General features: G+C 47.6%; 2 protein-coding genes across 2 annotated transcripts in view; both read right to left on the bottom strand.

Moving 5' to 3' along the window:
• Positions 1-1,969: 1,969 nt before the first annotated feature.
• Positions 1,970-9,647, bottom strand: LOC140321754 (uncharacterized). Its single transcript, XM_072398542.1, has 9 exons — positions 9,612-9,647; positions 9,217-9,305; positions 8,947-9,109; positions 7,377-8,097; positions 6,508-6,540; positions 4,730-4,939; positions 3,685-3,852; positions 2,826-2,981; positions 1,970-2,454 (listed from the first exon to the last, which is right to left on the bottom strand). The coding sequence occupies exons 1-9, from the start codon at positions 9,645-9,647 to the stop codon at positions 2,342-2,344; spliced, it is 1,689 nt and encodes a 562-aa protein (XP_072254643.1). The 3' UTR covers positions 1,970-2,341.
• A 2,176-nt stretch (positions 9,648-11,823) lies between these two features.
• Positions 11,824-12,101, bottom strand: part of RRM1 (ribonucleotide reductase catalytic subunit M1) — a gene marked incomplete at its 5' end in the record, with an annotated part of 4,698 nt that continues 4,420 nt past the window's right edge. The window contains 1 exon segment of the mRNA XM_072399989.1: positions 11,824-12,101.

The raw sequence follows: 12,101 nt of genomic DNA, 5'->3' as shown, positions 1-12,101 counted from the left end.
CCGGGGGCTGCCACTGTTGGGTTATACAATCTCCTACAGAAGGATTGGACACTGGCACACACCTGGCCAATCCGAGATACCCCTCCTGCAGGTGGCCGCAGTCTAGGGACCGGGGGGCCAAATGTTCTTCAGAAGACTTTACTTTCCCTTTTGGCTGTAATGTTTGCTGAAAGATTCTTCTATAAACCTTTCTCTCAGAGCTGCTCCTTCCTGTTAGGGTTACATGGGTTCATGACATGGGTCCTGGTCCCTAACTTACACTACAACTATGGCCCACAGGGAATAGCCCTACTATATGGAGTGGTTCTGGCCCATTCCATGATAAGATGATACCTGTAGCCTGGAATCGGGTTACCCCTTTATCAGAGATTCAGGGGGCATTTAGTCCACGTTCTCTCTTGCTTTGCTCTTTCCTCCAGAACTTGTATTACCTTTGGTTCTGGTGACCATTGTTCCATCAGATCTTATGGCCAGATTTTGTATCATTGTCCCTTCGGGCTCTTGTGGGTGAGAGTATTTTACAGAGACCATTTAGTCCTTACTGATGGTGTGAATACAACTTTTAGTGATCACCCCACCATCGTGGGTCCGGGGGGTAATAAAGTTCCATGTTCAGACCTTCCAGATTCCCTGTTTTGATATCACCCTGTATGAATAATGGAAGCAGATTGAAACTGTTTTGCTACCCACGAAGGGTGTTTCCCCCGAGTTTGTGGATTTGGGGTCTACTCCCTAAGCGGATCCAGCTATGGTTAGGGTAAGCAGCGGGACCCCGGTTGCTGATGAGGGGCATACCACCCTGAACCTTGAATATCAGCCATATAATTTTAAGTCTTGGATCCTATTGGAGGGTTTTGGAGTTCCTAATTCCTGAATTGGTTGGTGGCCCCTGTTCCTTTTGGGATTGTATTTCCATTGTCTCTTTATAACAATGTTAGGGTTGTTCCTAATGTTCCTTTCAGGTACTCTGTTACTATTGCATTGTTATCTAAACTTTTATGTTCCTCTACTTTCACATGAAATAACTGAGGTTTATTTGCCCCCTTCTTGGTTTTTGCCCCTAAACCCTTGTTTTCTCAAACATTCTTAGCACTCTGTTGGTGATTATTGTTGGGATTGCGTGTAGTAGGGGAGTTCCTGTTGGTTCCAGATTCTACTTGTGTCTCCCTCCATTTTTTACCTACATATATATATGCTGGGGGTCTGGGTCCCCGTAGCAATAAGTGTAAAAGCTGCCCAATCGTGAGGCTGGTTTGGTGGTTCCGCTTTTGTCCCTGGGCCCTTTTAGCCTTTTACCTGGTCAACATTTATCACATGAGAATTATATTATTACCCTGGTGGGGTGGTGCTCCCTTCCTTTCAGATGGCTTTGGCATGGTTGCACCCCAGCTGACTGCTTTAAAACGTACAAAGAACAATAAAGAAAGGATTTAATAAGAAGTAAATTCCCACTGAGGGCCCGACGTGTTAATGGTCCCAATGCAGAAACTGCTTAGCTCTCCATTGAAGTAAGCTGGTAATAGGACGGTGATCCTGGGCTGGGCTATAATCTGTTTGTGCCCAATCCTCCTGAAGGTTCTGGATCAGGACTAAGGGCTCTTGTAGGGGTGCTGAGGAAGGGGCCGTGAGGTTTTCAGCACCCTGACAACCCTTCCCATCAGCCACGATCTTCCTGCATTGCACAGATAATTTAATGTATTTAATAGGAATAGAGAGTTTTAAAAAAAAACCTTTAATTAGAATGTTGTCAGGAATGAGGAGAGAGGAGGAACCGGAGACGCCAAAAAATAAGCAGATTAAAATATATCGCTAACATTTCCAATCTAAACACAAAATCAAACAATACAGAATGTAAAATCTCAGAGGAACGTTACCCACAGGTGTGGTGTGACCGCTAAGAGTTAAGTATAAACTTCTTATATTCCATTTTTTTACTTTTAGTCAATGGGAACTCAGATGAAGGAGATGAGGAGGATGAAGGAGAGCAGCCAGGACCATCACAGGATGAGGAGGATGACGGAGAGCAGCCAGGACCATCACAGGATGAGGAGGATGACGGAGAGCAGCCAGGACCATCACAAGATGAATCCTGTATCTAATGTAGTCTAGGTACTAAATCCACCCAAAAAGATCCAACCAATGGATGCAGCCAAATCCCAAATCACCAATTACACATTGTAAATTATTTACCACCCCATCAACCACATATCCCACCAATCACATTCAAACAGTCACATCCCCTGCCAATCACACCCAACCAATCACTTCCAACTAAACACAATTCTCACCAATCACATCCAACCAATCATATCCCCCACCAACCACATTGCTCCAGTTTCCTCTAAAGAGAGATTGACCGAAATCTGTTAATGAAGGCGGAGATCACAATGACTGTGACTACGGTAAGTCCGAGTGTTAGATTCTGAACGGTGACACTCAGATCATCTCTGGAAGCTGAAACAAAACACAGAATTCACTTTGAGTTGCTGGAGACAAAATGTAAATTGTATTTTTATTTCTTGTGATCAGAGGCGTATTCATCCTCCATCCACTAAAATCTTGACTTTCATATTCACCCTGCTGGAAATGTGAATCTGCTGCTTAAGAGGATCACCTGACTATAAATTCCCAATGGCAGTAGCTCAGATTACACGCACAGCTGAATGCCACGCCCCCTCTTGCTCTTCAGTAGACATCCAGTCCTACTGGTAGTGGGCTTTACTAGTGCTGGGCTTTCTTATTGGACAGCAATCAGTGGCAGAAACAATGACATCACATGACACAACCCGTGAAGCTGGAGGATGGGCGGGACACAGGCTGATTACCTTGCAGAATTCGGAGATTTTCCTGCAGGATATCCAGCATTTTCAGGTTATGGGAAATGGTCTCCCGCACATCGCTCACTCGCATCCCGTCCGTCTTTATCCTTTGCTCCACAAAGCGAAGATCCCGGTCCACATCCAGGGCCAACTGACGAATATCTGAAAAGGAGGATGAAGATACCAGAAAGAATAATACCACAATATGAAATGAGAGCTCATCATCCCTAAATAATCTCTATGGTAACAGGGAGCCCTCATAGCACTCTCTATGGTACCAGGGAGCCCTCATAGCACTCTCTATGGTACCAGGGAGCCCTCATAGCACTCTCTATGGTACCAGGGAGCCCTCATAGCACTCTCTATGGTAACAGGGAGCCCTCACAGCACTCTCTATTTGTGGTGTTCATCCATCTGGCCTGTAGATGTCACTGTTCTAGTTAAGTTACCCTGCCTTCTTTATTACTGGACACAATACTATGGTAACATGGAGCTCTTCTAGAACTCTCTATGGTACTATGGATCCTTCTTAGCACTCTCTATTGATGCTCCCCCAAGAGCCAAGCACAGGTATTGCAATGCTTGGTGTGGATGATGTACCAGTCATATTTTGCTCTTCCAGGCCCCAGATACTTTATGAAACATATTTATTTGTTTTTTCTGGGGAGGGAGACAGAGAAAATGCTTCCTCCTGCCTGCAGCAGACTGAAGACATTATCTCTACCCAATTGGAATGCATAGAATGCTTTATATTACTAAAGGTGGCAGCCTTCCTGAAATGTGAGACTGTCAGTACATACTGTGACATGTCAGTGATTCATACAAACTTGTTACTGACAGGTCATCTTTATTGATGGTCACTTACCGTCGATCTGGGTAAGTACTTTGTCCAGCCTCTGGGTGTCACTCTTTAGCTGCTGTCTGTCCACCAGCTCTTGTTTCAGCAGTAAATTCATGATAATAATGGTTTGTTCCACTTCCCCAGAATACGCCGTCTGCTGGCCTTTCAGGGAATTGTACAGAGTTTTCAGCTCTGCAGAACAGAAAAACCCAAAAGTTGTCACCTGAACTCCAATCTTCAGGAAGAATACTGAGCTGCAAGGGTTAGAGCCTCTGTCAGGTTCTGACACACTTCCTGTCCCAGCGTTATCAAGTCATTTTCTGCCAATAGATTTCTATATCTGTTCAGCCAGTCTTGTGATCCAGCCAGCTTGGTGACCACACTTTTCTCTGATGTAGGAAATACAGTTTGGTCACTGCCTGCTGATTGGATGTTACAGGAGCAGGAAGGCTCTGCTGAGGATTACAGGAATATAGATTCTGGGTAATGCAAAACCCCCAAACCCCTCCCTGACCGCCTGCACCTCTAGGATGAAGAGAACCTGTCACCTGAAGGATCTCCAGAATCTGACACTTCTGGAAGTGTCGATTTTCCTGTCCCCCACCCCCAAACTCCATGACTCCTCCCACCAACCCATGTCACACAAAAATCTGCCTGTAAGCTGTAAACATGGCGGGGATACTGACAGAGGGGTCTCATCAGAGGGACATTGATCAGCAAAATATTTACAGGCACAGGGGATTTCCCTCACTTCCTGTTGTGTCTCTTTAGACAGGAAGTGAAGAGAGAACACCTTAAAGAGTCAAAACAGGAAAAAACCTGATAGAGGGTCTAATATGAAGTGCGGGGGGGAGGGAGAGGGGAGCGGGGAAGAGAGAGAGTGACGGTGGGGTTTGAGGGAGGGCAGGAGGAGGCAGAAGGGGTGGGGGGTAAAAGGAGAGGGGAAGAGTCAAGAGAGGGGAGAGGAAGAGAGTGAATGTGGGGTGGGGGGCAGAGAAGAAGAAGGGGTGGAGGGTGAGGAGAGTGGGCTGAAATAAGAGGGGGTGGTAAGATTGGGGGCAGTTGTTACCTTCCACATCTGTATATACCAGAGAAATTAGGCTTTTGTAGTGGGCGAAGAGTTTGACCTCCAGGGTATTAGATGCCACCTCTTCCCGGTATTTGTCCCACTCTTCATGATTCCGGATGGCCAGAGCCTCCAGGGCGGCGATCCTCTCCTCATGTTCAGCCGGAGGTGCAGAGACTTTTTTTTTCTTCTCAATGTTTTTTGAATTGAAGTCTTCAAATACAGAAGAGAAATGACATCAAAAAGACAACGACATTTCCTGCTTGATGAGTATTATCAGATTTATGTTCTAAGGGGCCACCTGAGGGATTTGGCACCAGGTGGGACCTCATAGCCCACCTGGGAGAGGACCAAGTGGGGGAAGGGGTGCCAACCCTACAAACCTAAGGCACAGATCATGGAGCCCCAAGTAACGCACAGATATTGGCCCCCATCCCTCGGTAAGGGTGATGTCGGCCCTCCTGACCTAATGATGAAAAACCAGGAGAACGAGGGGCTGGGGCATCTTAATAGGGTCCATCTGGAATTAAAAGGAGGAAATCCTGAATGGAACTCACAGCCCAAACCAACATCTCTTTCTGGTGACCAGGGGATGGATAGGCGGGGGGGACAATGCCCCAGTTGGGGTATGATGGAAGTCCTCAGTTCCTGCTGTGTCCCTATTTAGGGGTCCTTACAGGGAATATTAGAGACGAGGCTCTCCAATGGTTCATGTGAAGAACTAGACTCCAATGGGGTCAGAAAGGAATAGACAGGGCAGCTAGGGCACCAGAGACTCCCAGATCTTCAGAAAGGGCTAAGATGGGATCTATGATGGGGACAATGATGGGGTCTATGATGGGGCTCAGCCAAATTCTGCTCCAGTCCCAGCTGTAGGAAAGAGAAGATTCCCCTGACAGGCAACCTCCTGAGGTGGAATCCCTGGGACTCACACTAAGTGGAGTGTCCGTGCCTTCCATACCTTCCCTGCCTTCCATGTCCAATGAGAGACCTTGTGGGAGTATTGTAGGAACCAAACATTCAGGAATGCCCCATCAATTTGTTCTTCATCAGCTGCGCCGTTATTGCCAGAAAAAGGGAAGCTGAGTGGTAAGTTGGTTCCTGAGAAGATCCTGGAGATCTATGAGATCCCTCAGAACATCTGACTGGAGCCAGGTTGGCGAATTCACCTGGGCAATTCTGGAGCAATGGGGACTCCTGGAACTCCTCCATCCCAATCCTACTCAATCAGATAACCTTCCAGTCCAAGCACTGCAGGGACAGCAAAGATGTTGATCCGGAGACATAATTATCCCAACAGCCCGGGATCCTCCTTGGACCCACAGGCTGAAGAATCTGATAGGATTTGGGGGCTTTCCAAGCTTCAGTGGTCAAGCTGGGCCATAGGGACTACCATTAGTCCCAGGAGTAGTCCCCAGAGTCCTGGGGGCTCTCCCTGAGGACAAACATCAGACTTCCCTCATGAAGGAAAGACCAATGAGAGACACAGGATTCACCAAAGACTACATGGGAAGGAAGGGACAAAGGAAGCACAGAAGGAAAGTTAATAAACATTCACCCAACTCAATATTTCTCCTCTTGGAATAATTAGAGAGGAGACAAAAAAAATGTTAAACAAAGGGAACCTGTCATGTAGATGTCACATGATTATTACATCACAGAGGAGAGAGTCACGTTTATTCGTTATATGATGTTGGCTCATTGTGACTGGCTCCCAGCCTCCGGATGGATCTGAGTGTCTATGCTATGTGTATCATTCACCGTTATCTAAGACTTCTTACCTGAGTGGCAGAGAGCTTCAGTCTGCTTCTCACCTGCAAATATAACCAATGACACAAATTCATTTTCATTGTTTTATCTCAGATCATCTGAAATCTGTTTTATTCACACAGTGAAGGATTGTCGGCTGTTCACATACATATTTATTTCATTCTCAGCTAGAGTTGGATCGCATTTGTCCTGGAGTTGGGTTGGAGATGGGTCAGAGTTGGACCTGGGGGGCCGGAGTTGGACCTGGGGGGCCGGAGTTGGACCTGGGTGGGGGCCGGAGTTGAGTATAAGTTGGGCTAGGGGTGACCGGCTTCTTACCTCCCATGATGGCGGAGTTGGGATGGAGTTGGGCTAGATTTGGGTTGGAGTTGGGACAAAGTTGGATCAGAGCTGAGCTAGAGTTTGGGCTAGAGTTAAGACAGTGTTGGGCTAGAGTTGGGATGGAGTTTGACCTGGGGAGGGCGGAGTTGGACCGGGTAGAGGCCGGAGTTGGGTATAAGTTGGGCCAGAGATGACCAGCTTCTTAGTTCCGATGATGGCGGAGTTGGGCTAGAGTTGGGTCGGAGTTGGGCTAGAGTTGGGTCAGAGTTGGGACAAAGTTGGATCAGAGTTGAGCTAGAGTTTGGGCTAGAGTTAAGACAGTGTTGGGCTAGAGTTGGGTTGGAGTTGGACCTGGGGAGGGTGGAGTTGGATTGGGTAGGGGCCAGAGTTTGGTATAAGTTGGGCCAGGGGTGACAAGCTTCTTACCTCCTATGATAGTGGAGTTAGGTCGAAGTTGGGCCACAGCTGGGCTAGAGTTGGGTCAAAGTTGGACTTGGGATGGGCTGGAGTTGGACCAGGGAGGGGCCAGAGTTGAGCCCGGGGTTGACGTGCTTCTTACCTCCCATGATTGCACAGTTGAAGTAGCTGCATGACTGACCGGTGCTCTGCAGAATGTAGGTGGAGGATTTTTTCATGACGTAGGTGAATTTTTCGGTAGGCGGGATCAGAACCTCAGCTTCCTTGGGGAAAAATGAGAAGTCGGTGATATTGGCCCCGAAGCAGCTGGTTATCTGGAAGAAGGAGACCAGGCCAAAGTTTTTGGCTTCGATTCTGTGCATAGAAGAGGAGGTGAATCTCCCAAACTTGAAGAGCGGAGAAGCATTGAAGGTGTCCCAGCTCCCCCGGAAGGTGACATGTTGGAGGCGGCAGTCCGGTTTAAGAATCTGCAGAGCTCGGGTCAGATAAAAATGAAGAGCTTTGAAGTGGAACTTCTCCATGTAATCCTTGGTGGAGTTGGCAGCGATGGTCAGGTTGCCATTGAGTTGCCGGTCTATGGGGTTATCTTTCGGGATCTCATTGGTGTAGACCAGTAGGGCAATGCCATGCTCATCCTCAAACTCATCCGGGAGGTCCAGCTTGGACACCACTTTGTTCCATTGTTTGCTTGCGATGGTCCAAGCTTCCTTAAACTGCTGGTTTGCCTTCTCCTTCTTCAGAATTCGGGGAATGACGTCATTGCTGAGTTTATCCACACAACCGATGTACTGATCATCAAACACTGCCGGCTTGAACTTCAGCTCGTAGATGTCAGCATTCACCTGGAGGAGGGAATATGGAGGCTAAATGGCCAAACTTCACCCCAACAGGAGGACCCCAAACTTAAATTTACCGAGGACCACATCCCAAACCTATATCAGGAGCCCTAGGAAGGGATCAGGGACAGATCTCCTCCTGAAGAAGTGGACTGGTTCCACAAAATGCGTTGAGGAAGAACTAAGAGTTAATGATACCGAGATTTATGTATCTTGTTTTTGGATTGTTTTTACTATTTGTACATTTATTAATTGTTTTGGTATAAAACTAATCTGTTAAGGAGATAAATAATTTAAGTATGTATACCGGGGAATTGGTGTACTTATTTCAGAGAGGACAGAATCAAGTTTGTCACTCCACGCATTTCGCAGAACTGCTCTGCTTCCTCAGTAGTGCGGAAACTAAACGTGCTTTGCCCGGAAACCCCCTCTTCATAGGGCCCTGAATTCAAACTTCAACCCAACACAACTACTGGACAAAGCTCATTGGGGGGGGGTATTGGGGTCTCTGGGTTTATACTGAGGGATAATGAAAGTGGCCATTGCTGACCCCATATAAATCTTTAGTGTCAGTCAGACACAGGAAACAAGCAAGATATCATTGTATCCTCATTCTAGGTCAGTGATTCTTTATGATACACAACCAGGTCAGCTATGACATTTTTCAGTGCCAGGTCCTCTTTACGGTCATTTCGCTACAAAAAGAATAATTTAGTTTTTCATCTTTGCAGCTATTGTTCTGGAATTGGTTAGACACCCCAGGAGGGCAAAACATTTACCCCTAATCTCTTAATATGGTCTTGGTGGAGGATCTGAGGACAGACAAGTCTCACCTGGAGGAGGAGATGGGGACCTCTGAGGATAGATCAGTCTCACCTGGAGGAGAAGGAGACCTCTGAGGACAGAAAAGTCTTCCCTGGAGGAGGAAGAGATGGAGACCCCTGAGGACAGATAAGTCTCACCTGGAGGAGGAGGTGATGGAGACCTCTGAGGACAGATAAGTCTTATCTGGACCTGGAAGAAGAGGAGATGGAGTCCTCTGAGGACAGATAAGTCTCACCCGGAAAAGGAGGGGATGGGGACATCTGAGGATAGACAAGTCTCACTTGGAGGAGAAGGAGACCTCTGAGGACAGATACATCTCACCTGGAGGAGGAGATAGAGACCCCTGAGGACAGATAAGTCTCACCTGGAGGAGGAGGTGATGGAGTCCTCTGAGGACAGATAAGTCTCACCTGGAAAAAGAGGGGATGGGGACATCTGAGGATAGATCAGTCTCACCTGGAGGAGAAGGAGACCTCAGAGGACAGACAAGTGTCACCTGGAGGAGAAGAAGATTGAGACCTCCGAGGACAGACAAGTCTCACCTGAAGGAGGGAAAGACGGAGACCTCTGAGGATAGATCAGTCTCACCTGGAAGAGGAGGAGATGGGACCTCTGAGAATAGATCAGTCTCACTTGAAGGAGAAGGAGACCTCTGAGGACAGACAAGTGTCACCTGGAGAAGAAGATTGAGACCTCCGAGGACAGACAAGTCTCACCTGGAGGAGAAGATGGAGACCTCTGAGGACAGACATATTTCACCTGGAGGAGGAGAAGACGGAGACCTCTAAGGAACAGACAGGTCTCACCTGGAGGAGAATGAGAACTCTGAGGACAGACAGGTCTCACCTGGATGAGAAGGAGGAGATCAGAGTTGTGGATTTCACAAATGTTAGACGCAGATTAGCCTCTGCTGCGGCTTCTTACAAAGCAACAAAAGTTACAATGCTGCAATACTGGTTGAGAAGAGACTGAGGAAATGCTTCTTCCTGCCTGCAGCATACTGAAACTCAAGGATGGCTTTTTATGATGGAGCAGTTAATACAATAATGGGGTTGTGTATATTGTGTTGGTTTTTATTTTTGGAGATTTGAGGTTATTTTAGTAGTGTGAGGACACCAGCAGGGGAGGGGGGGGGGGGGGGGGGTTGAGGAGTCACTCCTCCCGGTCAGTAATGGGCAGCTGTAGGTTCCCCTTAGCCAATCTGAAGAGAACACTGGGGATGTGAGCGGATTTCCTGTGGGAGCTGCCAGAAATGTGAGAAAATAATGCTAGCAGCCATATTGGGCTCAGGTGGAGCCTCAGGGAGTGCCATGCGCCTTGGTTGGTGCTCCCCCAAGAGGCAGGCCCAGGAATTGCAATGTCTTGGTGGGATGATGTACCGGTGATCGGTGGCACAGCCAGGCCGCATTGTTTGTGTCTTCCACTATCCAACACAGCAATGTCTTCATATCACACAAAAGGCTTCCCTGTGCCTAGGCACTCCTGTTCTGTACCCTCCTAGCTGTATATCAGGTGACTTCCTGTGCCTAGGCACTCCTGTACCCTCATGGCTGTATATCAGGTGACTTCCTGTGCCTAGGCACCCCATAGGTTAGGGAAGGGTGAACTGCCATCTGTTCTCTCCTTTCCATGCAGTTTTATTTGGTTGCATGAAACGTGTACATACCAGCTACAAGCATGCAGACAGTGTTGTGCAGCTCCTTTAGTGAAGTCAGTTGCATTTTATTCCATATTGCATACACGAGGCGCTTAGAGGCCTGGGGGCTGTTAGAAATCTGCCCGCATGTTGTTCTCCCCGATTGCATGGGCTGCCTCCATTCTGCATATTCCTAGAATAACTTTGCAGGTTAGTTGGATTTCTCGGCCTTGTTATAGGTCTGCATTATAGGAGTGGTAGGATTAGATTGTAAGCTCCTCTGCAATGACGCGTCACCTTTATATAATATTTATATCCTAACATGCTGAATATTAGCACACCCGATGAAAACAATCTAGATTCTTTCTTTTCTCATTCATCTAGACCGGGTATGGGCGCAGGCTCAGATCTGTGATAGGAGAGTGGGCGGCGTTATGCCATCACATTCAGTGGCATACCCCACCCCCTCTACCATTGGCCCAGCCCCTCTGTCAAATTTGTGGCCCGGCTGAAAAAGTTTGCCCACCCCTGTGCCTAGGCATTTCTGGTCTGTACCTGCATAGTTGTATAGCGGGGGACTTCGTGAGCCTAGGCGCTCCTGTTCCCTACCCTCCTAGCTGTATATCAGGTGACTTCCTGTGCCTAGGCACTCCTTACATATGGTCTTTTATGGTCACATCTGGACCCAGAGGGTGACACAGGGCTATTATAGTCCAGATACAAGTCTGTACACAACATGTGGCCCTATGATCACGACGGGGTGTCACCTCCTCTACAATGGGTGCTGGCGGGCTCCAGCTACTAAACCCGATTCCTTTTATGAAATAACGGAAAGGGGAAGAGAAGACTTCCAGCTTTATGTCAGCCAATATATGGAAATCACAATACAGGTAACACCAGACTTCCCTATGTATGAGACCACGAGAGACTTCCAGGGGGGATGGGGATTGAAGAGAACTCCGTATCCTGCCACTAATGGTTTCCCCAAGCTTGATGGGGGGGCGTTATATTCCAGAACAAGAGCCTGAACCAGACGTAACTTCACGCAGATATCTGCTCACCATTCTTCCTTCAGGTCAGTATTCCAGAACATTCCAGCCTTTTATTGTCCCGACACCCAGCTGTCCTCCCGTACATTCCGATCAGGGAACTTCTACAAGTCCTGGAAATCAGTCCGCACCCCGCAGAGAAATCATCCATTTCCTGTACCGTTCCTTGGACAGGAAGTATCAGTGATCAGACAACTCAGAACCGGCCCAGATGTCTATGCAGCTTTACCAGAATTTAAACTATTTTTACCTTAATCTGGAGGGTCCTAGAGGCTGCACCGACCCGGCCCGCACACATAGCTGGAGTTCCCCTTTATTACAACTCCAATACCACAGAAATTTAAGGAACAATAAAAAGTCTTCTCCCCCAACAGATGCGCTGTTCATCATAAATGTCACCCAATGAAAAAACACCAAGTGGAAATGTTTTATAGAAAATAATTCATTATTTCTAGTGCATGAGAACGGGGAGAGCGGAGCGCTTACTGCAATCTGACGACCTCCAGCTACAAACCCCGAGA

This window comes from Pyxicephalus adspersus, chromosome 1 (genome assembly GCF_032062135.1).
Source record: "Pyxicephalus adspersus chromosome 1, UCB_Pads_2.0, whole genome shotgun sequence".
NCBI classification, from domain to species: domain Eukaryota; kingdom Metazoa; phylum Chordata; class Amphibia; order Anura; family Pyxicephalidae; genus Pyxicephalus; species Pyxicephalus adspersus.
This window is presented reverse-complemented; position numbering and strand designations above follow the sequence as displayed.

Excerpts from the sequence above, each read along its gene's own strand:
- LOC140321754 (XM_072398542.1), bottom strand. The coding sequence starts at position 9,647 with ATGTCTGTCCTCAGAGGTCTCCATCTTCTCCTCCAG. Across the intron at positions 9,306-9,611 it reads GTCTCCATCTTCTCCTCCAG|GTGAGACTTATCTGTCCTCA; the intron begins GTGAGACTTGTC and ends CTCTTTTTCCAG. Across the intron at positions 4,940-6,507 it reads TGAAGCTCTCTGCCACTCAG|ACTTCAATTCAAAAAACATT; the intron begins GTAAGAAGTCTT and ends CTGTATTTGAAG.